General features: G+C 52.5%; 1 protein-coding gene and 1 long non-coding RNA gene across 4 annotated transcripts in view; one reads left to right on the forward strand and one right to left on the reverse strand.

Annotated features, from left to right (window-relative positions):
• Positions 1-27707, forward strand: LOC110341253. Of its 3 annotated transcripts, XR_005881327.1 has the most exons (5): positions 1-141; positions 14901-14939; positions 18872-18955; positions 25936-26048; positions 27589-27707. It is a non-coding gene; the product is annotated as an uncharacterized LOC110341253 (long non-coding RNA). The 3 variants fall into 3 exon arrangements; XR_005881325.1 differs by lacking the exon at positions 18872-18955; XR_005881326.1 differs by lacking the exons at positions 14901-14939; positions 18872-18955.
• Positions 24523-27925, reverse strand: part of Glis1 (GLIS family zinc finger 1) — a 185943-nt gene continuing 182540 nt past the window's right edge. The window contains exons 8-10 of the mRNA XM_005072153.4: positions 27249-27433; positions 26739-26906; positions 24523-24987 (exon numbers count right to left, since the gene is read on the reverse strand). Coding sequence (XP_005072210.2) covers positions 24830-24987; positions 26739-26906; positions 27249-27433 — 511 coding nt within the window. The 3' untranslated portion in view covers positions 24523-24829. The remainder of the gene's footprint in view (positions 24988-26738; positions 26907-27248; positions 27434-27925) is intronic.

The raw sequence follows: 27925 nt of genomic DNA on the forward strand, positions 1-27925 counted from the left end.
CGGGCTGAGCAAGCCAGTAAGCAGCACCGCTCCATGGCCTCTGCATCGACTCCTGCCTCCAGGATCCAGGCCTGCGCGAGTTCCTGGCCTGACGTCCTTCAGCGGCCTGACGTCCTTCAGCGATGGCTGTGATGTGGAAGTGTAAGTTAAACAAGCCCTTTCCTCCCCGACTTGCTTTTGGTCATGGTGTTCATCGCAGCAATGTGAGGCGGCATCAGCTGTCCACACAGTCTAGAGCGCACGAGAGGAGGACACCTCAGCCGAAGAGTCACCGCTCTCGGATGGCCTTGGGCACATCTGCGGGCGTTTTCTTGATGGCTGATTGATGCAGGAGGGCCCAGCCCCCTGTGGGCGGTACCCGTGGGCCTGGGCTGTGTAAGAAAGCAGGAGTGAGCCAGGAAGCTGCTCCTGCGTGCTTTCTGTGTCAGTTCTTGCTTGAGGTCCAGCCCTGACTTCCCTCGGTGATGGGTCCTGACCCGAAATGGAAGCAGACAAGCCCTTTCCTCCCCAGGCTGTTTGGGTCAGTGTTTCACCACAGCAATAGAAAGGAAGCCAAACTCCTCCACACCTAGCACAGGGGCTAGCCTAGACTACCCTGTGTTGCTTTCGTCAGCTGAGTCTGTCTAACTGCGTGTCTGAAAGACATCCAGGCATCTCCAAAGTGTTAGGGAACGGGCCACAAAGCCCGTGCACATGGTGTCATTTTAGGGCAATATCACTTGAGTCCCTTTCCCACTCAGCCTGGTCTAGAGCCTGAGCCAGATGGCAGGGGTGGGTGAGAGCAGTCCATCTGTGGAGCTGACATATTGGCTGTATGTAGTCACCATGTCTGTAGCTGACGGACAAGACAGGATGAGTAACCACTACTTTCTTCTTCTCGAAGCCTCCAGGCTCCCCAGTTGGGGTAGTTCTACACTCACAGGTGCCTGGGTTCTTCCTGCCAGGCCCGAGGTTACCCCATCTTTGCTGCTCTCGCTGAGGACTATTATCTGATATGAGAGCCCCTCTCCCTGACCTCACAGGGCCCGGCTCATGAAGAGTTCTTCTTTCCCTAGTGTTTAGCTGAGCCCAGTTCCTCCCTGGTGACCAGGACCATTCACCTAGCCCTGTGGCTACTCCTTGTCCGTCAGGACAAGATACTGAGCACAGACAGAATGTAGCCTTCATTTCTAATTTAGTGGAATTACAACTGCTCTTCCATGCAAGAGACCCTGGAACTCTTATAAAGGAAAACACTAATTCAGGCTGACTTACAGTTCAGAGGTTTAGCCCATTTTCGTCATGGCAGCATGCAGGCAGACATGGTGCTGAAGGAGCTGAGAGTTCTACATCTTGATCCGAAGGCAGCAGGACCAACTCTGACACTGGATGTAGCTTGGGCACAGGGGACCTCAAAGTCCACTCCCACAGCGACACACTTCCTCCAACAAGGTCACACCCTCTAATAGTGCCATTCCCTATGGGGGGCATTTTCTTTCAAACCACACCTCCTAAACCCAAGGCTATTGTCTTGGGCTGGTCCTCAAAAGCAACCCCTAGGGCTGGAGAGATGGCTCAGAGGTTAAGAGCACTGACTGCTCTTCCAGAGGTCATGAGTTCAATTCCCAGCAACCACATGGTGGCTCACAACCATCTGTAATGAGATCTGGTGCCCTCTTCTGATGTGTAGATGTACTTGGAGGCAGGGTGTTGTGTTTGTAATAAATAAATAAATCTTAAAAAAAAACAAACCCAAGATGAGGTTTCGTGCGCAAGTGCTATGCTAAAGATATGATTGGGATGGGGGCAGGGCAGAGGAGGGCAAGAAGTAAAGGAGGTCTTGGCCTCTGCCTGAGCCAAGGCAGCCGCAGGGGAAGCTGACTTGAAACTGTGTCACTCGTGGGCAGAGGAGATTCTGTACCTGCTGAGAATTCAGATGCGACTGTGGGAAGCAAAAACACAAAATGCAGGGGCACTCCAAAGATGGCACTAGGGCATCTGGGCACAGTGCCAGAAAAACCTGCCATGCCCGAGTGGGGATAATTGGACAAAGAAAGGCTGGGCTGTGGTGAAGCCCACTCAACTGTATGACTGCACCAGGAGCCATGAAATTCTACGGTAGGTAAGTTAGAGGCTGGGCTGTGATACATGGAATTGTACAGTAGGTAAGTTAGAGGCTGGGCTGTGATACATGGAATTCTACGGTAGGTAAGTTAGAGGCTGGGCTGTGATACATGGAATTCTACGGTAGGTAAGTTAGAGGCTGGGCTGTGATACATGGAATTGTACAGTAGGTAAGTTAGAGGCTGGGGCTGTGATACATGGAGTTCTACGGTAGGTAAGTTAGAGGCTGGGGCTGTGATACATGGAATTGTACAGTAGGTAAGTTAGAGGCTGGGCTGTGATACATGGAATTGTACAGTAGGTAAGTTAGAGGCTGGGCTGTGATACATGGAATTCTACAGTAGGTAAGTTAGAGGCTGGGCTGTGATACATGGAATTCTATAGTAGGTAAGTTAGAGGCTGGGCTGTGATACATGGAATTCTATAGTAGGTAAGTTAGAGGCTGGGCTGTGATACATGGAATTCTATAGTAGGTAAGTTAGAGGCTGGGGCTGTGATACATGGAATTCTACGGTAGGTAAGTTAGAGGCTGGGGCTGTGATACATGGAATTCTACGGTAAGTAAGTTAGAGGCTGGGCTGTGATACATGGAATTCTACGGTAGGTAAGTTAGAGGCTGGGCTGTGATACATGGAATTCTATAGTAGGTAAGTTAGAGGCTGGGCTGTGATACATGGAATTCTACGGTAGGTAAGTTAGAGGCTGGGCTGTGATACATGGAATTCTACGGTAGGTAAGTTAGAGGCTGGGGCTGTGATACATGGAATTCTACGGTAGGTAAGTTAGAGGCTGGGGCTGTGATACATGGAATTCTACGGTAGGTAAGTTAGAGGCTGGGCTGTGATACATGGAATTCTACGGTAGGTAAGTTAGAGGCTGGGGCTGTGATACATGGAATTGTACAGTAGGTAAGTTAGAGGCTGGGCTGTGAGGAAATAGTGTGTGCCACACGATACTGGACTTTGTTTTAAACACCTGCCTTTCTTATAGGCAAGTCCCTACAGCACAGGGAGCTGTCTCCCAGCTAGTGACTGGAGTCATTTTCAGCAGGCCATACCGCTCTCCTCCTCGGCTCGCCACCAGATGCAACTCTGCTTTGCTCACTATTAATTGAGTTCCTGAGTCAGAGGCCTTACAGTTGATGATAGACAAGGTATCCTGTAGGGCTCCAGATGGCCACATTGGCAGAAGTCTCTGGCCCAGAAGCCCTATCGAGAGACCAAGAGAACTAATTGCTGCCACCTTGTGGTGGAAAGCTCATGGTATAATCAGCTGGCTGTCACTGGTTTCCTGAGAGCAATGGAGATAGGGGTCAGGACGACACTAAGGAAGTAACTAAGGATATACGAGGTCATAAGAGCAGGCCCAACTGGCGGTGGTGGCGCACGCCTTTAACCTCAGCACTCGGGAGGCAGAGGCAGGAGGATTTCTGTGAGTTCGAGACCAGCCTGGTCTACAAGAGCTAGTTCCAGGACAGCCTCCAAAGCCACAGAGAAACCCTGTCTCGAAAAACAAAAACAAAACAAAACAAAACAAAAAAACAAAAACAAAAACACAAAAGCCCAAATCTAGTAGAATCAATGCCTTTGTAAGAAAAGACACTAGAATGGCCTCTTTCCTTCCACTGTTCCTCCTCCTTTCTCTTTCTCCTCCCTTTCTTTGCCTCCCATTATGCACACAGGGGTCATGAGAACCAAGTGTGGTGGCCCATACCTTTAATCCCAGCACTTAGGAAGCAGAGGCAGGTGGATCTCTGCGCTCAAGGCCAACCTGGTCTACAGAGTGACTTCCAGTCCAGCCAGGGCTACATAGTGAGACCCTGTCTCAAAAGTAAAAACAAAAGCAAAGGTGTCATGAGAACCACAGTAAGATAGAGGTCACCAAGGAACAAGAAGCCTTTGAATGAGCTAACATGTTGTTTAAGACATTCCAGCGTGAAGCATTTTGTTATAGCAACCCATGAAGAGTGAGCCCCCTCCCTTGCTCTCATGGGTATTCATGAGTTCATCAGACCTGGAGAGAACTAGCGGGGAGGGGTTGACTGACACCCAACAGAATGGTTGTTCTCATTTTCCCAATTAGTTTCCAACAGTCTCTGCTACAAGAAGACTTGAGACATGAGGGACTTCTTGCACTGCGACCCCATGGAGAGGTCAATCTATCTGCCTACTTATTTGCCACCAGCTTTCCAATCTCCTTTTGTCCAAGTTCCTGGCCACTCAGAACCCCCTGACCATGAATTGGTCTCCTTCCACTCAAGTGGACCATCAGGGGAAGCTTTGCTCAGAGGGAGCAAAGCTCTTCATTGTCTTTGGGTGCAGGCCCTGAGGGGAGGGCCAGTCCTTTTGGCAAGTGCTAGCATAGCCTCACACCCATTGTGACACCAGTCTCCCTGAGGGTTTTCTTCTGTTAACTAGCTGAAGGGAATTCCTTGGAAGAGACTAGAAAGCAGCAGGAGCAGAGTCCAGGCCGAGCAGCCTCACTGTTGCCCTGTGCCATGTTTCAAATGCTGGAGATGGCGTCCTGACTCTGCACAGTTGGCCTGTGCCTTTTGGTCCCATCGTTGAATGCTGGAGATGGTGTCCTGACTCAGTGTCCTGACTTAGCAGTAGAGATAGTCTGCAGGGTGGATGCTGTGATTTAGAGGAACAGATAAAACCCAGTGTATTAGCTACTATTGTTGCTTAACAAATGACTAGCAGCATGGTGACTTAAACCAATGATTTATTATCTCGGTCTCTTTATAATTACCAGGAACTGGGTGAAAGTCTGCCTGGGTTCATTCATTGTCCTGGGCCTTAGCTTAGCCAAAATCAAGATGTCAGCTAAGCAGCTATCCCAGTAAGGATGGCATCCTTTTCCAAGTCCATTCAAGTTCATGGCTGATCCTTGTAGCCGGAAGTCCCAATTTCCTGCTGGCAGCCAGCTGGGAGTCATTCCCAACTCTTAGAGGCTACTGTCTGGTCCTTGCCTGGTGGCCTCATCATAGCAGCTGCTTCATCAAAGCCAGCCAGCCAGCCAGTCTCTCTAGTCTGCCATGACAGTCTGAGGAAATAATTGAAGTGGGTGTTCCATCACACTGGGACTCAAGGCTCAAGGGGAGGACTCACAGGTCCTTGCACTCTGGGGCCATGTATTGGAGGACCCCTTCAGCCCTCTTTACACCATGCTGGGTCCCAGCAGGAACTGTGGAGTACAGTCAAATTAAGCTGCTCCCGTGGGGTTAGTCAAAGAACTATTAAAAAGACCTAGCGGGGAGTAGGGAACTCTCAGGAAGAGCGCAGTGGCGAAAGCCCTGGAGGGCCTGTTGTGTGTGGGTGGTGTGGAAGTGGCAGTGACCTCAGCGGGTCCTGCAGGAAGAGAGCTGGAGGAAGTGATGCTGCCTCTGCCACCTCCAGTCTCTAGCCATGACTCTGCATGCTGAGCCTTATGGAAACCAGGAGCCCAAGGAGTCCCTGGACATGGTCATGGGGTTCAGGACCAGAGACGCAGCAGGGTAGGTAGGCAACAGGAACTCAGTCAGCCAGCAACCTGGGTCACGGCCATTTAGGTTCTCTAGATGGGTATCAGTCTGTGACAGGGCCATGTGGCCAGCCCAGTAGTTTTTCAATGCAGAAGAGGCCAGGGTGAGCTCCAAAACCTCAGAGATCTGTGCCTCCATTCTGAGGGAAATGGCCCCAGGTTCTACTTTAAACTTCTTTCCAGACATTCTCCATTGGATCTGATCTTTTATAAAACTCTTGGACAGGACAGCTGGCATCATAGTTTGACCTAACGTGAGCTCACTGAAAACTAGCAGCTTTATGATGAGCCAGGGCCGTGCTTGGTGTGGTCTATACAGCATCTAGGATCCAAAGAGATCCCTTAGCATTTACTGTGCCTTCCCTTTCTCTTGCTTGGTGGCAGTTGGTATAGGTACAGCCATGGATCTGTCTTAGAGGAGACATCCCCAAATTTGCCCTCATGTCTTCTAGTGAAAGCCAGAGAGTAAAGGTCCTGCTGTCCCTAGAGATCAGCCTTCAGGACACAGAATATCATGGAGAATGGCTTTGTGTGTGTGATGTAAAGGTGGGGTCCCCTAAATCAGCAGGGCAAGACAGAGCTCTTGTCCCTACCTCCACCAACCTCACTCTCCACACAGTCAGGATAGCCTTTGTAAATGGATCAAATACCTTCCTTAAACCCCCATGGTTTGGTCTCCATTTAGACCCGCCCCCAGCCCCACCCTGTTCTGAACCGTCTGAACTGCCCGGTCTGTGCACTAGGGAACACGGCTCCCTTTTCATGTCTTTATGTGTGCTGAGCACCTATCAACCTAAAGCCCAGACGATGCCTGGTCCTTGACCGTGACCTCCCTGTGGCTCTCCGTCCTGCTCGCACTTCCTGATGCATGGCGTCCAGCACCCTGACTCTGGGGGCCTCACACACTTGCTTTTGTAGATTTCTGCACATCTGCTCGTATTCCTAAAGAGTCTTAAAAAGTTGTTTTGGGCTGCAGTCTTTGGAGCCAACATTTCCTTGGAAGGGGACGCTGCTCACACGCTGTGTGGGTGGCAACTGACTTCCTGTTGAGGACCCCAGGGCTCTTACACTCTCTCACCAGAACTCCCACAGTGTGCAGGCTTGGCTGGGGGTGGGGGGAGAGCATGCTATCCCTATCACCCCCTCCCATCCCCCCTCCCGCCACCGTGCAGGACACCGAGGCCTTCTCTGCCCCTTCGCAGCCCCTCCCCTGGCTGGGCCTTTGTGCCCACTCTCTCCTGGTATCTTGGGTGTTGTTGTTGCCCTTCTTATCACCCCAATTTCGGCACAGTCATCTTAAGACACCTTTTCTACCCGCCTAGGAGCAGGCCTAATGAGCCCCCAGACTGTCAAGTCTGATCTCAGGGAGGAGCTCCGGGAGAGGGTGGGGATGAGTCTGTGGGAATGTCTTGCTGAGGGTCTTAGGGAGGGTGAGGCAAAGAGGCCTCTAGCAGATACTGAGGAGACGGTGCTACGACACAGGGTTGACTGCATGACAAACTGGTCGCCCACGTTCATCCCTCGGAGCACAGAGGCGGCGGCATATTTGAGACTTTGCTGTGTGTAGTGGGCTCCTGTTTCCTCAGTCTTAAACTTGGTTCTGACTGGGGAATGCGCTTGGACTAAAACTACCCTGAGTATGTCTGAGGGTAACTGTGACACAGGCAGAGACGACCTCTGAGGAGACTCATTCCTTCAGAGTGGGGTGGCCTGGTAACTTGGGGTGCCCGAAGTGTGCTCGTTGCTTGGAAACACCGGAGACTCTGGAGTTCAGGGTCTTTTGTTCCCCTTGTTCTCCAGAGGGGAAACTGAGGCCTGAGAGGTGAGTGAATTCCCAGGGCACAGCGCCAAGCTGGGAATGCAGTGCTCCAGCTTCCAGGAGACCCAGGCTCCTTTAGGACAGTGGGCCAGGCACGAGGGGCTGCTGCTTTGACCTGAAAAGCTCAGATGGTGGAAGAGAGAGACCCCAGCTTTGAAGCTGAGAGGCCAGAGCTCAAGTTCCCAGCAGAGTGGCCTTGGGCTGGACACCTCTCCCTGTACACCTGTTCCCTTCTCACTATGAGGTGGCACTGTCCCCCCCCCCCAGGCTTTCGGCTCTAGCTTCCACAGAGCTGTGAGTGTGGGGTCTGGGGATGTGAAATCGACACTGAGGTGGAGACAGCTTCTTCCTGAGGTGGCCTTTGGTGCAGCAAGATGTGAGCCTCTCGGGGAAGGGGGTGGGGGCTGGGTGGCCGCCTGCTGCTCTCATAGTCCTTGTTTCGTGAGCCAAATGACACTCACCATGGGAACATGTGTTTGCCACCACAGACTTTGACTGTCTTGTAAAACTCACAATTTGTTCAAAAGAATAAACAGCATGAAAGGGGATGCATAGCCTCCATCCAGAACTGGTTGGGGGAGGGGCACAGCTCCCAGGCTGGTTTCCATTTAAACCACATTTGTAACGGCTGTTCTTGTGGAACTCTGGTCTGGGAAAGCCCTTCCCAGCACAGACTAGATACTTGGCCTGGGACACAGAGCCTTGCTTCCGTGTGTAAGACGGGGTTGACAATCAAGCGATTCCATGCTGTACAGGCTACGTGCATGCAAATCCCCGTGGTGGAGCTGTCAACTCTGCGAGACGGGTGTGAGTGCAGGCTGGACCATCCAGCAGGGCAGGTGTGAGTGCAGGCTGGACCATCCAGCAGGGCAGGTGTGAGTGCAGGCTGGACCATCCAGCAGGGCAGGTGTGAGTGCAGGCTGGACCATCCAGCAGGGCAGGTGTGAGTACAGGCTGGACCATCCAGCAGGGCAGGTGTGAGTGCAGGCTGGACCATCCAGCAGGGTAGCCTGGGAGAGGAAAACTAGGCTCTGAGGGTTGGAGGTCTCTGGTCAGCTAGAAGAGGCAGAGAGGGATCTGGAATAAAAACAGGGACAGAAATGGGTTCTGGGAGAAAAAGTGACACCTGTGAAGGCTCTGGTGTGGGTAAGAGGCTTTTATATCTGACGATCTATAGGAAGGGAACAGGCCTTGCCCCACAGGATGAGCCACACCACAAGAGCAACTGGAAAGGCTTCTCCAGGGAAATGATGCTTGTGTTTAGATTGGTGTGGGGCTTGGTTAGGATCTAAGCAGACTCCTCTCCCTATTGCTAACCAGGGGGACTCGGAGTTCAGTTTTCTCCTATCCCAGCTCTAGGAGACTCTGTGAACCCAGCCTGAGGGGCAGCCAGATAGGTCATCAATGTGCCACCCACCCCTTATGTGGCTCTTGTGTCCCATGTGTCATTCAGGACATATCCAGGTTCATTCTTGAGGGAGTTTCAGCCTAGAACCATGACAAGGTTTTGTCACCGATTCCAGAGACAAGACCCCAGGGGGAAGGTCTTGGACGTGGAGTTTGAAGAGCTATCTGTCAGGGCAGGATGGGGCTGAATCCTGGGACGGAGCCTAGGAGAGTACATCACCCTGAGAACAGATGCCCTGCCAGCCCAGGCCAGCAGGGGGCTGTCTACAGAAAGGGGCAGGTGCATCCTTGGAAGGGTGTGGCCAAGCAGGAGCAGGGCAGTGCTTCCAGGAAGTTGGTGGCGAGTTGCTAAGGTGGGACTGTGTGGTGTCCTTAGGAGTAAGGACAGTGCAGCGTTCCTTCCTTGTGGCAGGAAGGAGCCACGAGAGAGTGTGAATTCCAAAAACTGAGTTAGAGGCCAGGCATGGTAGAACACACTTTAAATATCAGCACTTGGGAGGCAGAGGTAGGCAAGCCTCTCTGAGTTTGAGGCTAACCTGGTCTAACATTTTTTTTTTTTCTGAGACAGGGTTTCTCTGCGTAACAGCCCTGACTGTCCTGGAACTCAATTGATAGACCAGACTGGCCCTGAACTCGCAGGGATTCGTCTGCCTCTGCCTCCTGAGAGCTAGAATTAAAGGTGTGAACCACCACATCTGGCTTAGCCTGGTCTAAATAGAAAGTTCCAGGACAGCCAGAGCCAATTAGTGAGACATTGTCTCAACTAAAAAAATTCTTTTTTGAGCCAGAATTAGGCAAATAGTAAGTAGTAAAGAAAGAAGTCTACAGTGTGTGTCACTGTGTGTATGTGTATCCACATATGTGCATGTGTTTGTGTGTATTTGAGTATCTGCATGTGTATGTATATGTGTTTACGTGTGTGTATCTGCGCGGGTGCGTGCCTGTGCGCACGTGCTCGTGTGTGTGTGTGTGTGTGTGTGTGTGTGTGTGTGTGTGTGTGTGTGTGTGTCTCTTCAGGGTCCCTCAGATAAAGAAGGGGAGGAATCATGGAGAGGGGCTTTGGGGGATCCCCTGAGGCTGGGACATGAACTCTAGCTCCCAACCTGACTGGTGATCTTTGGGCATCCAGGTGAGCTCTGGGGAGGGAGACAATTGAGGCCGTGAAGGGGGCATGGGGTCAAGTGAGGGTGAGCGTCTGGGGCAGGTTCCCCTGGCTCTGGAAGCCCCTCCTCCACTCCAGCACACAGCTCTGTACTCGCAGCCTAGGTAGGTGTGACCCTGTCAGGATCCACAGGTCGGTTTCCCCCTGTGTAATGAATTGTGGAGGGGGAGCCAGGCTCTTTTCGGTCCTTCTGCTCCAAGCTTCTCTGAAAATTGGTTTGGCCTTGCTCAGAGGCTTGCCCAAGCCTCTCAGTGAACTCAAGGGCCTGCAGGACTCTAGCCAAGTTCACCACACAGCCCTGGGCATCCAGTAAAGGACCCAGGATTCCTCCCAGCAGTCTCCCAGGCCAGGGGAGAAAGACAGAGGGATGGCCACAAGGGGCCGCTAGGACCCAACCCAAGGCTCGCCTGGGTGCAGTCCTCTCTCTACACACAGTTTCAGCCTTTCCCAATTGGGAAAGTCCGCCATGGAGCCGGGCCCTCTGCCCTTTGACAGGCGGCAGATAGGCTGGGGGAGTCCCCGAGCCTGTGCCCCCCTGTGGCCCCGCAGTAGTCTGTGCTCATTCTGTATGCTGCCTACCCAACCCTCAGGTCTCCGGGCTGCAAGGGTGCCTCCTGGCCCTGGGAGCTCACAGTTTGCTGTTTCACTCTGGCTCATCCTTCACTCCTCTTGGGAACTTAGGGAGGAGCCTGATCGTATTAGAGGGGAAAAGGAGCCCAGTGCTTTCAGGCTCTTGGTCCTGAACACTCCCACAGCAGGGGAATCTAAGTGCCGGTCCTGGGGCTGGTGGGTGTCTTTCTCCCTACCTGCTGCCAGTGCTCCCGCGGAAACTACTTCAGACAAAGGTTAGGAGAGGATAACACATGCCCCTTTGCCCTCTGGAGGAAGGCAGTGAGCCTGGGCAATGGCTTTAATCGCCAGAAGGCTTTAGACGGGTCAGAAAGGTGTGTTTGTAGCAGTCGCCCCAAGAGGACCTGAAGTAAGAGGTGTGTGGCCACCACATTTGATAAGCCACTGTGAGGGTGAGGCGGCACACCCAGGCTGCATGTTCACGCCTCTTTATTCAAGAATCAACAGCCCTGTCCCAGCTGAGGAGCTCAAAGCTCATACTGGGTCAGGCTTTTGGGAGCCCTGCTCGACTAGAGGGGAAGATGCTAGCCTACAGTGGATGACAGTGTGACCAGGGTGGTGACCCAGGGGCTACACTGACCAATGGTGCAGTGAGGGATGAGGGACAGGCCTCTGATGCGGGGACTCTCGGCTTTGCTCGGGCCTTTGAGCTTTATACCACTTAAAGGGATAACTCCTACCAGCTTAGGGGGGCCAAAGGCTGATGAACTTTGAGTTCACTCCTGGCAAAGAGTACTGGTACCGCCAAAATCCACAGCAACAAATATCTCCTCACCCTGCCCTGAGGGGTGCAGATGGAGAAAGGGAGGGTGGGGAGGTGTGGGGGTGGGGTGGCACTTGGGCACCCCTTCACTGCAGCATCAAAGGAAACGTGTGCAGAATAAGGTGGAACATTGTGGAAATTGTCTCCGCTGCTCTGTGGCCTAAGAATTCACGGTCAATGAGAAGAATTTCCTCCGGTCCCATATTTTTTCCTCCCTTTGAAAGTAAAACCTTTGGATCAAACACACACACAAATCGTGGTCATCTGTGTCTGCTGCACTCTGCTCGCTTTGCAGAAGCGAGCGGGATTGAACGGTTTTAAACTCTTTCCAGCATTGGAGGGTGGAGCCAGCTCACTCTGGAGTTTGAGTGTGCAAACCGGTCACTCTCACACTCTTCCTGAGAGCAGCCTAGTGTCACTGAGCACAGCTTGACTCGGTTCCTGTCCTGACTTGTCCACACTAAGACGGGCTGGTTTGCTGAGTCTCATTTAATGTCTGTCTTGCTAAGAGTGATTAATTACACTCATGTAACATGGATTTTCATTTTTTTCAAAGTAATACAAATAATGCTGTTTCAAAAAACGTATTTCTATAATCAGCACCCCCAAATTATCTCCTCATCCCAACCCCCTTTTCCTTTTCCAGGGCAGCCGAATTCATGGCCCCAGGTGGGCTAGCAGTTTGTTGATCCTGGGCTACTTGCTGGAGACAGTTCCATGGGCTTCCAGGAGGGCAGGGAATACCGCCTTTCTCCTCATGCCCTTCCCCCACCTACCCGGAGCCCTGATACTTACCACAAGCTGGTAAATATTTATCAGTTCAGTAACATGTTTTTCCCTCATACTTTGACAAGTTTTCCAATTAGTAAAGCCTTACTTCCTCACACCCTCATTGTCCTATGTCCCGATCGCTAATTCTTCTCATTTTACAGCCACATGTCACACTTTTTCCCCGTCACTGTCCCTGCCGCGCAGGCCATCCATAGTTTGACTCTGTCCACCCAGTTGGCCCATCTGTCCCATGGGCCTGGCAGCACAGCTCTCCCTGCCCTTCTGCCCTGGGGAATGCTTGCTTTACTCTCCCCGTTTGCTGGGTCTTAGATGCACAACTTTTTGAAAAGTGGTGTACCAAAAATCCATTTTGTTTTGCTAGTTGCCTGAGGCTGTCTGTTTTATACTCACCTTTGATCAGTGATCAGTGAATTAACATGGAATTTGCATTTGAAAACTGGTTTTGTTGAGGATTCCTAAGGTTTCTGCGCAGGCCTGTACCTTTCAGAGTTCTGGGGTCAGATGAGATTCAAGAACCAGTTCTGGATGGACCCGTGTCTCCCCTCCCTGCTGCCCTCTTTTTAGGGTCACTGTTTATTTTTGGCTCTTTAGACCTTCCAAATGACCAGCTTGGTGTCGTTTACTGATGGGGGTCTAGTGATCCCTGCCAAACTAGAACTCAGGAAAATTTCCGTGTTTCTTGGCTTTGCTCTTTGGGGAGAACTCTGGTTAGTTTTCATTATTTTTAGAACTTCCTGGATTGATATTCAAACGGTCTCATTAATTTTTTTTCCTGCTTTCCATTTCTGTGGCTTCCATCCTTTCTGAAGACACCTGCCTGTTGTGGCTACAGGCAAGGCGGTGTCTCGCAGGTGCTATTCCTGTCACCTTGTTAGTTTTGGCTTCGGTGTGTTGCTGTAGGATTTTGTTTCCTCCAGATTTTTCTTGTCGGACGGCTGGTGATCCCTGGCGGTTGGCGCCTATCAGAAGCGAGGCACTAAGGAGCCCATGGGCAACTCTGTGGACTGCCTGACTTGTAGCCTGCGGGGTAGACTCAGGATACCCATTTCTGGAGGCAGCTGCGCCAAGAAAGATTCCCCAGCTGCTTTGCATTTCGGAATCAAGAAGCCTCTGACTTGAGAGAAGGGGGGAAGGGGAGGGGGAGAGGAAAGGGAGTGGGGGGAAGGGGAGGGGGATGGGGGACTGGCTCTTCCCTGTTTAGGGGTGCCAGGGGGCTGAAAGCTATTCCACTGCCTTTCTGCCAGCCCCTCCACCTCTATTTTTTCCCAGTACCGGGTGCCCCCCCCCCAGCAGGACTCTCCTCAGCCTGGAGCTGTGCCCCCCCCAGCAGGACTCTCCTCAGCCTGGAGCTGTGCCCCCCCCCCAGCAGGACTCTCCTCAGCCTGGAGCTGTGCCCCCCCCAGCAGGACTCTCCTCAGCCTGGAGCTGTGCCCCCCCCAGCAGGACTCTCCTCAGCCTGGAGCTGTGCCCCCCAGCAGGACTCTCCTCAGCCTGGAGCTGTGCCCCCCAGCAGGACTCTCCTCAGCCTGGAGCTGTGCCCCCCCCAGCAGGACTCTCCTCAGCCTGGAGCTGTGCCCCCCAGTTCTCAGTGTTTCTTAGACCCAGCCCCGTCACTGCCACCTCCGCTACACTTCACTCATGTCAGACTGTCGGGGAAGCCAAGGGAACGTCGCATCATCGAGATTTATGCAGCTCCTGCTCTGTTCTCAGTGCTCCATTAAGTGTGACAAAGTATCATCTCATGGGATTCTTAGGGCCTGCTGTGGAGTCGGCCCGGAGCCATGCCTGGCGTATAGGGGTCCAGGGGGACCATCCAGACTCCTTTATCAGCCCTGCAGGGAGGGGCATGGCCCCTTGGTGTCCACCCTATCCTGCCTAACAGACCACGGGCCAGCCTCTCTGTCCTGCGTGCCTCATGTTCTCATGCTCCCCCACACATCCGCACGGGTGGTTTTCCTGAGAAGATACTGGGGGCTCTGGGCATGGTGGCACAGGCCTATAAGCCCAGCTATTCAAGAGGTAAAGTCAAGAAGAACACAAATGGGGCTGGAGAGATGGCTCAGAGGTTAAGAGCACTGACTGCTCTTCCACAGGTCCTGAGTTCAATTCCCAGCAACCACATGGTGGCTTACAACCATCTACAATTCAATCTGGTGCCCTCTTCTGGTAGAACACTGTAAATGTAATAAATCTTTAATGACACCACAACTCAAAGTAAAAACTAGCTATAGCTTAGTGGTGGTATACTGGCCTAAGGCCCTGGGGCGGCTGGCAAAAGCCATCAGCTGTCCTAGCTGTCAGCCCTGTCCCTGCACGAGAGCCGTCCACAGTGTTTTCTTGTGGCCTCTAGACCAAGCCTCTCCTCTTGGGTGACTTTGGTTTGTGGAAAAAGTTGGGCTTCGTCCTGTGTGGGGTGCACCCCGCTCTAGCCATCCCTTTCCACTAGAGAGGCCCCCTTTTCTCTAATTAGTATCTAACCCGCTCATTTTCTGTCTCCAAGGTGACCAAGCAAGAGAGATGCTTGAGGAAAAAGTACCAGAGGAAAAAACAACAGCTTAGTCACTCGGGCCTGTGGCCAGACTGGCTGTAAACTAGGTTGCATGGCTCTGTTACTACTAAGAGGTTCGTGAGGGACAAATTCAGCACAGGCCTTTTTCTAAAAGAGGCTTTATCGAGATGTAATTTCCATTTGCTGTGTCCAGGTCAGTGGTTCCAGTGTTCAGTTTTTCAGCCTCATCACAGTGAGTTTTAGAACCTTGTCATTACCCCAAAGGGAACCCTGTGCGTGCTAACGGTTACCACACTCCGCCACACCGCTTTCTGTCCTGCGGCGTTGCTCACTCATCCTGGCATGCACGGTAACACAATCACAGTGGGCTTTCCTGCTTGCCCTTGCCTACCTAGCCTCGTGTCTTCAAGCTTCCCCACATATCCACATGTTTGTGCTTCATTCCTTTTTTCTCGCTGAATAATATTCCACCATCTGGATATATCACATCTGTCTTTCTGCTCACTGCTAAGGGGTGTTTTTAGGTGGTTTCCACTTGAGGGAATGCTATGCATAATGTTATCATGAACATCTGCGCGCAAGATTTTCTGTGAACATGTGTTTTAATTTCTCCAGCATTTTTATTCTATTTCAGAGTATAGAAAGTCTAAGTTTTTAAGGCATTCCCAGAATGTTTCTATAGCAACTGTACCAGGTTCCACTTCCACAAGCAGCGCCTGAAGCTCCGGATCCCTATTGTTTGCCAGCACACCCGTGGTGGCCTCAGGTGGTAGCCACACTGGTTGGGTACACAGCAGTGTCCCATGGGTGTGTGAGTGTGCATTTTCCTGGTGGCTAATGACACAGGGCCACTTTTCATCTGTAAATATTCTTCAGAGCAGCATCAATCCAAATTGCTTGCCCGTTTAAAACTTACTTGAAATTTGCTGAGCTAAAAGCATTCTTACATACTCTGGGTGTATTTCCGGAAGAGACACGATTTAAAAACACCCCTCTTGCTCTATGGATTGCCTCTCCTTATTGTCCTGATGGTGTCCTTCGATGCACAAACAGCTTTCGTGTTAGTGATGGCCAGCTCGTCCTTGCTGGTGGGTGGCAGTGCCCTTGATGTCAGATTTAAGATATCGTAGTCATAGTCACCAAGGTTTCCCAAGAGTTTTGGGATTTTAACACTTTTATTTGTCTTTGGTCTATTTCAAGCTATTTTTTTTTTTGTATATAGTTTTTTTTTTTTGTTTTGTTTTTTCAAGACAGGGTTTCTCTGTGTTGCTTTGTAGACCAGGCTGGCCTCAAACTCAGAGATCTGCCTGCCTCTGCCTCCTGAGTGCTGGGATTAAAGGTGTGCACCACCACCCTGCTTGTATACAGTTTAGATCTAGGTCCAACTTCACTCTTTTGCGCATGGGTATTCAGTTGTCCCTGTACACACACAGAAAATTCTTCCCACCATGAGACCATAGCTGTGGAGGTTTGCCTTTGAACTTCCCACCCTGCTGAGTTTTCTTCATGCTCCTTTAACACTGCTTTGATTACTTCAGCTTTTTTTTTTTTTTTTTTTTTTTTTTTTTGGTTTTTCAAGACAGAGTTTCTCTGTATTGTTTTTGAGGCTGTTGGTCCAGCCTGGCCTCGAACTCACAGAGATCTGCCTGCCTCTGCCTCCCGAGTGCTGGGATTAAAGGCGTGCACCACCACCGCCCGGCTCAGCTTTTTTTTAAAAAATATTTTATTTATTTATTGTGCATACAGTCTTCTGCCTACAGGCCAGTGGAGGGCACCAGATCTCTTTACAGATGGTTGTAAGCCACCATGTGGTTGCTGGGAATTGAACTCAGGACCTCTGGAAGAATAATCAGTGCTCTTAACCTCTGAGCCATCTCTCCAGCCCCCTACTTCAGCTTTTTATTTTTAATTTTTTTCTGGTGATCCACAGTTTTTAAAAAAGATTTATTTATTATGTACACAGTGTTCTGCCTGCATGCCAGAAGAAGGCACCAGATCTCATTACAGATGGTTGTGAGCCACCATGTGGTTGCTGGGAATTGAACTCAGGACCTTTTGGAAGAGCAGTCAGTGCTCTTAACTTCTCTCCAGCCTTGATTATTTCAGCTTTGTATTGTTTGGAAACTGATGCAGGAGCCCTGAGCCAGGATTGCTTGGGTTATGTTATGACCTATACAAATTTGCATATGAGTTTCTTGGTCAGATGGGCAGTTTTGCAAAGAATCTAGCTGGGGTTTGGAGAGAGTGCTCTGACTGTAGATCAGTCTAGGGAAATAGTGATGTGCTGAGAATCGGTCTTCCAGTCTGGCATGGCGGCCCACACACTTAATCCCAGCACTTGTGAGGCAGAGACAGGCAGATCTGAGTTCAAGGACAGTCTGGTCTAGAGTTCCAGGACAGCCAGAGCTACACAGAGAAACCCTATCTCAAAAAAAGAAAATTGAAAAAGAAATTGGTCTTCAGTGCATGTGGGGTGTCTTTCCAATTATTTAGCAATGATTGCAGTCTTCAGAATAGTCTATTAATTTGTTGCTATTTTGTGGGGCAGGTTGGAAGCAGGATCTCATTATGTAGCTCTGGCTGTCCTGAACTCACTATGTAGACCACGCTGGCCTCCAAACTTAGAGACAAACCTGGTGTAGGCTTAGAGTTGTAACCACTACACCCAGAAATGTTATTCTGTTTGATGCTATTTTACATGACATTTTCCTTTAATTTCATTTTTGGGTTGCTTGTTTCAAGTATAAACACAATTGGTTGTGTGTTGATCTTGTAATCTTCAACTTCCATCAGCCAATTTATTACCTTTAATAGGTGTGTGTGTGTGTCTGTGTCTGTATGTGCACAATATATATGCTCTTTAAGATTTTCTTCATACAAGAATATATCATAGTTTTACCTTTTTTAAAACAAAAGACATTTGGGTATCTTATTTTCTTGCCTAGTTTCTCTGGCCATGCCTTTCTGGATTACAGAATAAAATGTAAAGAGTGCTGTGCTTTGTCTTGCTCTTGATCTTAGGCAGAGGAAAGCATGTCAGTTTCCCCCACAAGTAGCATGTAGTATGTTAGCTGTGCAGTCTTGTAAGCTAGGGAAGTTCTTTTATTTTTGGTGTTAAGTAGGAGAACTTGCTCCTGGAGACGGAGTGGGGATCTTGGGACCCAGGAGACCTGGCCTAGTGTTCTGAGCCTAGATTCATACCCCCCTACTTTCTCTCCCACCTAGGGTTTTGAAGTGCTTGTCAGATAGTTTGCTTGCAGAAGGCTCCAGAGAGTCCTGTTTTTAGGAGCGATGTCTGAAAGTTAGAGAGGCCTAGGTGGGCCCTTGGCTATGGACAGCAATAAGGCGGTGTGACTGGAGAAGAGCCTTGATCTGGGAGTGGTGGCTTTGCCTCTGAGTGTCCTGGGCCTGGGAGCTGGCAGCATCCCCAGCTATCCCTATCCGTATCTGGCAAGCAATTCGACCCCTACACAACACACCGACCTCTGCGGGGAAATGCTAAAAGGAGTACCCGTGTCTGGGCCTGTGTCCAGTGGTCGTTAAGAGGGCTCCATGGAGGAAAATCTATTTCAAGAGCACACCAAGTACACAGAAAGAAATTAGGAGGGAATCAGGTTTGTAAGCTATGGGAAGGGGGCTGTGCTGGGACATGTCTGGTGCTGGGCACAAAAGCATTGCCTGGGACCCAGTTCGGTTCAGTCGACAGATGTGAATGGCCGGGGCAGCCTCTCGTTCTGTAGGCCAAGTTGGATGTAAGGGAGTCGCTGAATCACTAGATTAAGTGATCTACTCAAGGCCTTCACACCTGGTTTCTTAAAAACCCCCAGCCTAACAGTTTCCATTTTTCATTTGAAGGCAGAAGCCCAGAGAACCACAGCTAGAATTTGTGAACTGAGGTCCCAGGATTTGGGTAGACAGGTTAGGGTATGTGACCAGTGAGGCCACTGCTCAAGTCCATATGAGCTAACATGAGCCCTGGGAATTGCAAGACCAGACCTACCACCAAACGTCCATGCATCTCCAGGCAAGCTGGGCCATTCCTCTGGCCTGACTGCCCATTTGTACATGGAGCTTGACTTACAGTTACAGGGAGAACCCTAAGGGCATTTGTGCAAGCAGAAAGACGACTTGTTACATAGTATACATACTAACCACTGTGTACAGGCCTCAGCGCCATGGGAGTGAATCTGCCTATCACGGGAGGAGCTGTCACTCCAGCTTCCGGAGCAGAACCTCAGACTCAGTGAGGTAGGTTACTAGGCCAGGGTGGGCACTGTGGGAGCCTGTTCTCAACCCTCAGGTCTTCATGGTCTTTTACCTTTCCTGAGGCTCAGTTTCTCCACTATCATAAGCGGAGCAGAGTTGGTCAGCCCTGTGTCTTCCCTCAGCCATAGAGGCATCTGGGAACCAGGCTCGCGGGAAGCGGCTCACGCTAGCAGTGTCTTGCTTGGTGAAAGAAGGTTGAGGCCCTGTGGGGCCTGAGCACTTGGCAGTCTGTCCTGCATTAGATAGACTTCATGACCTCCCCCTGGGCTCCCTCCAATAGCCAGCCTTTCTATAGGAGACACCCATTCCTCTTCAGGTGGCTGGTGAGAGGTAACCAACAGAAGCAACCTTGGGTAAACTCCTGTGGAGTTCCTGGCTTGTCTGCACTGACTGCCCCTCCGGGTTTACGGTGGCTCTCCTGCCTCGGCAGCCTCATGGGGCTCTTCTCTGGCAGCCTGGAGGGAGGGCTGGGGCATGGCTCTGCCTTCAGATGAAAAGCCGAGGTCCTGAGTGTGGGGCGATTCTCCACAGGTGATGGGAGGAGGCAGGTTGTGGGCTGGGGCTGACTCACTGTCTGGGGTCTGTAGGTAACACGGGGTAGGGTTCAGAAGTTGACTGGAGCAATGCAGTTAGGGAGACCGTAGTTCAGTGCCTGACTCCGTCATAGGCACTCAGGGTAGTTTACTCCACCCTTGTCCTCATCCTTACCTGAGATTGGAGTATCTAGGGCCTTTCTCCACAGGCATGACCTGCACTGGGCGGGAGATGTTAGTGGGGCCCTCTGGTGGCCCAGAGCCTTTAACAGGGCTGTCATGGCTGTGGGAACTCCCTGATGTGTAGTGGATAGCCATGGAGGACATAACTCTACTTTCGGTGGCTTGTTGCTAATATGGATTCATGGGGCCGCTGAACGCCTGTCCTGCCTCCTCCATTACTCACCTGCCTCAGGTGACGGCTCCTGAGGGCACTGCCGCCAGGGTGAGCAGGGAAGGTGGGTGCGCAGCCCGTCACCAGGGGTAGGGCATGTGGGCTGGCCAGGACTGGCTGCCTCCTGGGCCCTGAAGGTTGGCCTAGCCCTGACCCAGCCTGCAGTCCTGGGTCAGCACTGTAATCCATTTTACTTCAGAGGACTTTGCCCTTTGAAAATGTGAGACTTGCCCCAGCCCACCTTCTGGGGTCCCAGCCTGCCCGAGGGTCTCCCAGCATAGCATGGTCTTCTCCCTCTATGGTACCTTGCAGGGCTTTGGGGCTGAGGGCAGGGACCTGTGTCTCCTGGCTGGGCTCTGTGAAGTTAGTAGGCCTCTTCCTACTCTGGTTCTGGGTCTATGCGGACTCTTCATCTGTCACTGGCAAATTAATTCAAAGAAGCATTTATGTAAGGCTATATGCGACCAGCGACAGGGCAGTCCCAGACCCTCCCCAGCAAGGCCTCAATCTGTATTATGAGAGTCCAGCTAAGCACCTTGAACTTAGAGCTGTTTTTGTTTTGTTGTTGCTCTCAAACGGCCCACAGCGCTCCAAGTCTAGCTCCATGCTTGTTCTTAAGTTGGATCCAGTCGCCCCAGGCCCAGGCCCCTGGGAATGAATGGGAGGCTTTGGCTGATGAGAGCTGGCAGCTTCTTCCTAGTTCCTGTTCTGTTTGCATTTCCCCCAGAGACAGAACCACTTAGAAACCTATAAATGCCTGGCAGGGCCCAAGGCCCAGGCGAGTATATAAATCGGGACTTATAAAAGCCTAATGGTCCCCTCTGGACACAAGAGAGAGGCGTGTGCCAGAAGTCCTCAGGCAGGTCCAGGGGCTCAAATCCCAAGCTGTCACGCAGACTGACAGGACGGGAAGGGAGGAGGGCTGCTGTGGGCTTGCACTGAATGCTAACTCTGTCCAAGTGGCTTCCGGCAGGGACTGCCTTCAGCCTCAGTCATTTTCTCTGCAAAGTGGGTCACAATGCCTTGCATGCCAAATGGCCTAGAGTCGCACGTGCTGTTGGGAGTTGGCAGGTGAGGCGAGGGTGAGGTGGGGCAGGTTTTCTCTTGGCTAACCAGGCTAGTCTCAGACCTGCCATGCACCTTTATACAGCCCCCCACCCTCCATGCCAGTGGCCCTGCTCGGGACAGCTCATAGATATTCTTTATGGTCCTACTGTGTGTGAGTCACTGTCACTGGTGGGTTTGTCAGGCAGCTACATAACTGCTCTGCTCTGGGTATTGTGGAGCCTGTGCCCATGAGGGAGGAGGGCAGATCAGGCTTGGGTATTGTGGAGCCTGTGCCCATGAGGGAGGAGGGCAGATCAGGCTTGGGGTCTGTCTTCTAGCAGAACTTTACAGGTCAGATCCTGCCTTGCCCAACAGGGAGCACCTGAGGTGTAAGCCTGCCTGTCACTCCCAAGAAGCCCTTTCTGCATTTCCTACTCTCCAGAGAGATGTCTGCATCAGGGGAAGTGGAGAGAGGCCTGTGTGTGTGTGTGGGCGAGCGAGCGTGTGTGTGTGTGTGTGTGTGTGTGTGTGTGTGTGTGTGTGTGTGTGTGGGTGAGCGAGCGTGTGGGCGAGCGAGAGTGTGTGTGTGTGTGTGTGTGTGAGCGTGTGGGCGAGCGAGAGTGTGTGTGTGTGTGTGTGTGTGTTGGAAGTCCTGTGTATATGTCAATAAAGCACTGCTGGCCAATAGGGAACCAAGATAGGTGGGACTAGGAGTCCAGGAGGACTCTGGGAAGGAGAAACACAGGAAGTCAAGATGTGACCGCCATGGGGTAGGAAGCCCGGGAACCTCTACGGTAAGAGAAATACTTAGATTAACAATTATGGGATAAATACTTAAGTCAGAGCAAGGCCAACAGCTTCATAATTAATATAGCCTCCTGTGTGTTTATTTGGGACTGATGCGGCTCTGGAACCAGGCTGGCGGGAAGGCTTCCTTTTACGTGTGTGTGTGTGTGTGTGTGTGTGTGTGTGTGTGTGTGTGTGTGTGTGTGTAGTGTCTTCTGCTTGGATGACATGTAGTGCAGTGAAAAAGGTTGGGCCCTTCTACATGATGGCCTGGGTCCTGAGGTAACTCATGGGACCTAAAGGTCATCTGTAACTTGGGAATCCTTGGAGGGCAGATGCCAGTTTGGCCACAGGACCAGAAGAGGTCAAAGGTCACAACATCCCAGCTGAGGGGTTGCTGGATGAAGACCTATCCCCAAAGGCCCCTCCCCCACCTTGGTCTCCTAGAGCATTTCACATGCTGGCTGCGGCAGGTGGAAGAGAATGGAGACAATGGAGGTGTGCGGGGAGGACAGAAGCATAGACGGGGAGGACAGAAGCATAGACGGCAGAATAGCAGGAGACGGGCCCTGGAGGGAGGAGGAGCAGGATGGAGGAGGAGGGAGAGGAGGAGAGGAGGGCACAGGGCTCCTAGGGAAGCTGGGGTGTTGTAGCAACCCCAGCTGGTCACCTGGAGGTCAGGCCTGGACGCTGTCTGGAACCTTGGGCAGACTCTCATCCATTGCTCTAACGACCCTACAGGGCCCGGAAGCTGTGGCCTGTCCATGCCCATCCTCCCATGACTCTCCAGGCCCAATGAGAAACAGCAGCCGACTGCACCTAACTGCAGCTTACCCTGTGTGACAGGGACAGTGCTGTCTCTATACCATTTAGGGTGTGATGTCCTTGGGAGTGGTGGCAGGCATGCTCCCAGGCTCTCTGGTCTGAGGGACAGAGCTGAGGAGTGGCCAGGAAGTGACTTGACTGGGGAAGGAAGATATGGAGACCCTCCTGTGCTATGCTCATGTTAGAGGAGGAGACACCGCTGAGCCCCTAAGCATGCTGGGAATGAGGGGGATGGGGAGGGGGAATCCCAGCAACTGGCAGTCCCAAGCCTTTATTTCCCTCTGAGCTCCACTGCACTCCAGTCTTGCCTGCCTTCTCTGGTCTTTCTGACTGCCTTTGTCTCCTCCCTCTCTCTGCTCTGAACCTAAATGGAATCCAACTGCCAGCACCCTGTGTGTTCCTGTGTGCTGAGGCTCGGCCCTTTTCATTATTAATAGAAATATGTCCTCATTGTACAGCTTAATTCTGCTTATCTGGACTGGATTAAGAGCCTACAATGACATGCAGCATTGACTCCTGAGCATCCCTGCTAAAGGAAATTTGCCACAGCCTAATTAGTTCCATAAAAAGGAGGGGAGGGGTGGAGTGGGTGGGGCACCCTGGGTGGGAGTCGGGGGCCCTTTGTATGTGACTTAGGTTGGCCTTTCCTCACTGGAGCCTGCACTGGGCCCACACCAGGAGGCCAGGGCTGAGGCTGACGAGGGAGGCAGGGAAGCCCGAGTCTGAGGGCCAGCGGCACGGGGTGGCTGCATCACACAGGCAGGTTACTTAGCCACCACTCAGTTTCTCAGTCTGTACAATGGGACACGCGGCTCGCTCTGGTAGACAAAGATGACGTCGATGAAAAGGCCTCGGTCAAGGGAGAGGGTGGCCATCAGGTCCATGCCATGCCTGAAAGGCAAACAAGAGCTACCACAAGCCTCGAGTGTGAGCTGGGTGGAGACTACTGGAGGCACAGGTGTGACCCCGTGAGCCATGCTGGTGTCCTCGAGGACCCTGGGACCCCAGAACAGCAGGAACACAGGACAGTGACCTTTAGGAGGCTTTTGAAAGGACTCACATAATTGGGGTGAATGACAGAGGGACCAAGCACGCAGCCCAACTTGTCTGGATGACCTAGGAATCTCATTTTCCCTTCTGAAGAAGGGGTCATCTGGCCCCTCCCCTCTCTCTGCCTGCGTAAGTCAGCCAAGTAGACTGGGCTGGGGCTGTGCCCTGGTGGCTGCTACTCAGTGGGGGCATTTCTGGAGCCGGGGATGGCTGGCTGGTGCGGATGAGGTGAGCAGGGAACTTAGCCCCCCTTGGCCTCCCAACAGAGACGAGGCAGCAACTTCCTTCATCTTTCCCTCAGGTGACACTGACACGAAGGCCCCTTCCAGGCCACCTTTACAGGACAGATGTGGGTCGTTGTCTGGGCACTGGACACAGGCAAAGAGGAGGGAGGACTGCTAAGAGGGCCTTGGAGCCCAGGCTGGCCCAGGCTGGGCCCTATGTTGAGTGTAGCCCCTGAGCAGTGCTCTCCGCACCCCAGCTTGTCTGGGGGGACCTACTTTTGCCTCTTGCTTTCTGAGGCTGCTGGGTCTATGTCTCTAATGGCGTCCCCCGTCCCATGGTGTCCTTGGCTTGCATACAGTCGAGATAGGAGAGCCAAAGCTGGCTTATCTACTGGCTGAGGGCTCGGAGAAGGTAGGGCAGCTAGCTCCATGATCAGGGTGTGTGTGGTGGAGGGGCTGTCTCTGAGCACCTCTCAGCCCCGTCTGCTCCCCTGTCCCAGACTACCTGCACCTGGCAGTGTTGCCTTGGGACTGGCCGGGGTCTGTAAGACCCCTGTAGAGGATGGGGGAAGAACATTTACCCGACTGTAGCCCAGGGCCTCCTGGGCATCGGGCTCTTAATGCGCTCCCCTCAGATCTTCTGGGTCTCCGGATTTAGGCTGAATCCCAAAGCAGAACCAAGCCTTCATGTCTAGTTTCCAGTTTTTAATGTTTTTTTGTAAAACCAAAAATATAAAACTCATAGGGAGGTGGAAAAGAGGTCCTGTACATTGTATATACACGAGGTCTGTGATTTGAGAACCTTAGGGAGAAAGATCCAGTCAGGCGACTGTCACAGGGCCATGGTGCCTGGCAGGCAGCTCTGAGGCCAGACAGCCCTCCAGGCAGGGGCGCGCCTGTGATGTGACCTGGCTGCCCCTTGTGGGAAGCTCCAGGGCTGACGGCAAGCAGCTGAAGTAGTGTCGGGAGCTGGGCAGGCAGGTACAGCAGGATTCCTTCAGGTGTCTGTGTAGATGGAGGGGATGTGACTCAGGCAGTGGTCAAAGGCCCCATTGGGGAAGAAGCCACAGTCCTGGGGACCACTGGGCACCAGGTCTTCAGATGGCTGTGGCTGCAGGGCTGTAGGACACGGAGCTTCTGCCAGGGCCTCGTAGCCTGTGGGCAGAGCAGAGGGTCTGAGTGGGAGGATGGCAGAGGCTGGGCTATCCGACCCACTGGGGTCTCTCTTCTAATGCTCCTTTCATGGGGCCTACAGATGGGAGACCTAGGTGCAGAGGAGTCAGAGTCTTGCACTCCAAATAGCCCAGGACAGCTGGAAAGACAGGCTTGACAGCCTCTCTCCAGAGCTCGCCTGTGGAGGGAGGAGGGGGAGAGGGAGGGACAGAGTGGGGTGGGAGCATCATGGCACCTTCTTTAGAGGATGGCCCTCGTGGCAGAGGGAACTCAGTTCCTTATTCTTCCAGGTCCCCCCACCCCACCTCACACTCACTACAAGAGGGGAGCCAGCATCACTAAAACCGACTTCATAGCACTCCTATGACGTGCGACTCGCTATCTTTAGGGTAAAAGGATGGGCTCAGAGAGGGTGGGTGTCTAAGGTCACACTGCTAGTAAGGGGGGGCTGATCTTAAATGCAAGTCCATCTGGCTCTAGGGACACCTGGCTTTTCTGGTGGACACCCTGTTTCCAGGGTGAGACCACTGCTCGAGGTTCTTGACTGGAGGCAGAGACCCAAAAGGATCATCTTATCCTATGCCCTGTCCCTGAGCTGCTGTCATGACTTATGTGGCTTTGGCAAGTGGGTCTCAGTCTCCCACATCTGTACAATTGGGGTGAGGTAACCCAAAGTCTTTCACATGTTGGTTCATCCTGGGACTACTGTCACCTTGATGGGAGGTAGCTAGCAGCAATAGGTGCTGGGACAGACCCAAAGAAGCCCCCTGTCCTGGTGTCAGACTGCTAAATCAGTATATCCCCTGGGGTGGGGCCAGGAGCACAGGATGGTGAAAGCCAGCAGCATGGGGGCAGAGTGGGTACCGATCCCATAGGGGGCCGGCACACAGGCCTGTCGTGTATTTATATGTGGCCCATGTCTACCTACAGATGAATGTTACTGTACTCACAGACTATGTTCACACAAGCACGGCAACCTGGAGCAGCTCCGCATGCTCACACACAGTGTGTGCCTGACTATGGAGTTAGCTGTGAGTCTCAGGGTAGGTAATGTGAGAGGTGGGTATGTGAACATCAGTATAGCACAGTGAATCCATGCCCTGGGTGTTCCTCGGAGTGCCCACAACAGCCGGCCAGCCCTGCATGCACACAGATGTGCTCACAACATGGGAAGGGAGAACTCAGACACAGAGCCGGTGTGGGAACTTGCACACACAGCCAAACCCCAAAGATGCTGGAGCCACAGTTTACCGGCAGCGTCTCTGCCTGGCCCTGTGTCTAATGTCCATGTCCCTCAGCCCCCACGGTGCTCCTCGAAAGCCCTCTGTAGGGCCTCAATAGCCACCACTAGATCTGGACTCTGAGGCTGGTTTGGGTGGGGCTCAGCTTGGGTAATTCAGGAGGTTCTACCCACCAATTATCTGCCCTGAGTGCTGCTTCACAGGACTAGAGCAACAGACTCCCAGCTCCTCGGCCCCTCAAGGGAACAGGCATCAGCATCTGTCTCAGCCCCAGACCGCAGCAGGTGCCTGATAAACACTGTGTGAAACACCATGAGGCCCATAAGCTCTGGTCTAATTCAGGGAGCCTAGGGACTCATAGCATCTAGACACAGCTGGGCAAAGCTATGGCAGGAATGCAGTCATCCTGGTGGTTCTCTCTCTGCTCGGGAGGCCTTACTACACAGGGCTCGCCTTGGTAGTGCTCAGGGAAGGGAGGCTTCGGCAGCTTACCTGGGGCAGGTAAAGGCGTGCCGAGGCTGGGATAGGTGTTGGGCCTTACAGGGTTGAAACCAGGGGCATCACCCACCAGTCCGTCCCTGGAGGCTGCTGGCTCAGTGGTCCGGTAGCAGTCACCATAAGGGAAGCAGTTCTGGATGGAATGGAAACTGCCTTGGTAGCCTGCAAGAGGAGGCAGGGGGACTGCAGTGATGGAGGGAAGGTCCAAGTCATAGGGGAGGTCAGGCCCCTTGCCATGTGGATGAGAAGAGAGCACAGGGAAAGGAAGAGGCATAGAAAGGTGGTCCTACGTGGCTGGCTAGAGTCAGTCTGAGGCTGATGGGATGCTCCGCCCTCCACCTCTGGACCCACTATACCAGTATTCTCCACGCAGTAGGCCCCACTGTCACTAAGGCAAGAAGCCCAATGTGGCCCTCGGAACCCAGCCTGTTGTTCAGAGCACCCACCTGCCTCCCCCAGGCCCCATGTCAGTCCTCTTGGTCACAGTGGTTGAGCGCAGCTTACCTTGGGGGCTGGGTAGAGGTGGTGGTGGCGGCGGCGGGCTCTGGAAGGGTGGGTAGGTCGGCTTGCTGGGGAGCGTGGAGAATGGCTGTCCCCCTGGAGACTGACTCTGGGAGGATGGTGGCAGCGGTGGGGGACCAAGCCCCTTCAGTGGGCTGACCATGGGTGAGAGAAGGCCAGGTCCCAGGCTGGAGAGGACAGATACCACGATTTCATCATGGTGAGGCACGGCCCAGGGTCTCACCACCTGCCCTAATTCTCAATGCCAGGAACACGCCCATGGGCCTCTTGCTTGGTCATGTTCTGATGGGAGTTAAATTTTAGTTGTGAACTTGGTTTTCAGGACTGCCAATAAACAAGGAACAGAGATGCCCATGACCTTGGAAATCCACAGACCAGAATTCAAACTCCTAGCAGCTTCCACCAGGCACAGACCTCGGAATGTTGGGAGCCTTTGCTTCTCTTCAGGATGTGCTATGTTTACTTCCTGACACGCTGCAGCTGTCACTATCATGGGTTAAATATCAGCCCCCCAGTTGTGTGACTCTGGGGTGGAATAGACCATCCTATTCACTAGAGGTCCCCTTTGTACATCAGGAAACCAAAGTTCAGAGCGGCTGCACAGTGCATTCTGTCCACGTGGTCACGCAGCATTGGCCTCGTTGGTTTCAGTGAAAGTA

This window comes from Mesocricetus auratus, unplaced genomic scaffold, assembly GCF_017639785.1.
Source record: "Mesocricetus auratus isolate SY011 unplaced genomic scaffold, BCM_Maur_2.0 Super-Scaffold_100014, whole genome shotgun sequence".
In the NCBI taxonomy this organism is placed as follows: Eukaryota; Metazoa; Chordata; class Mammalia; order Rodentia; family Cricetidae; genus Mesocricetus; species Mesocricetus auratus.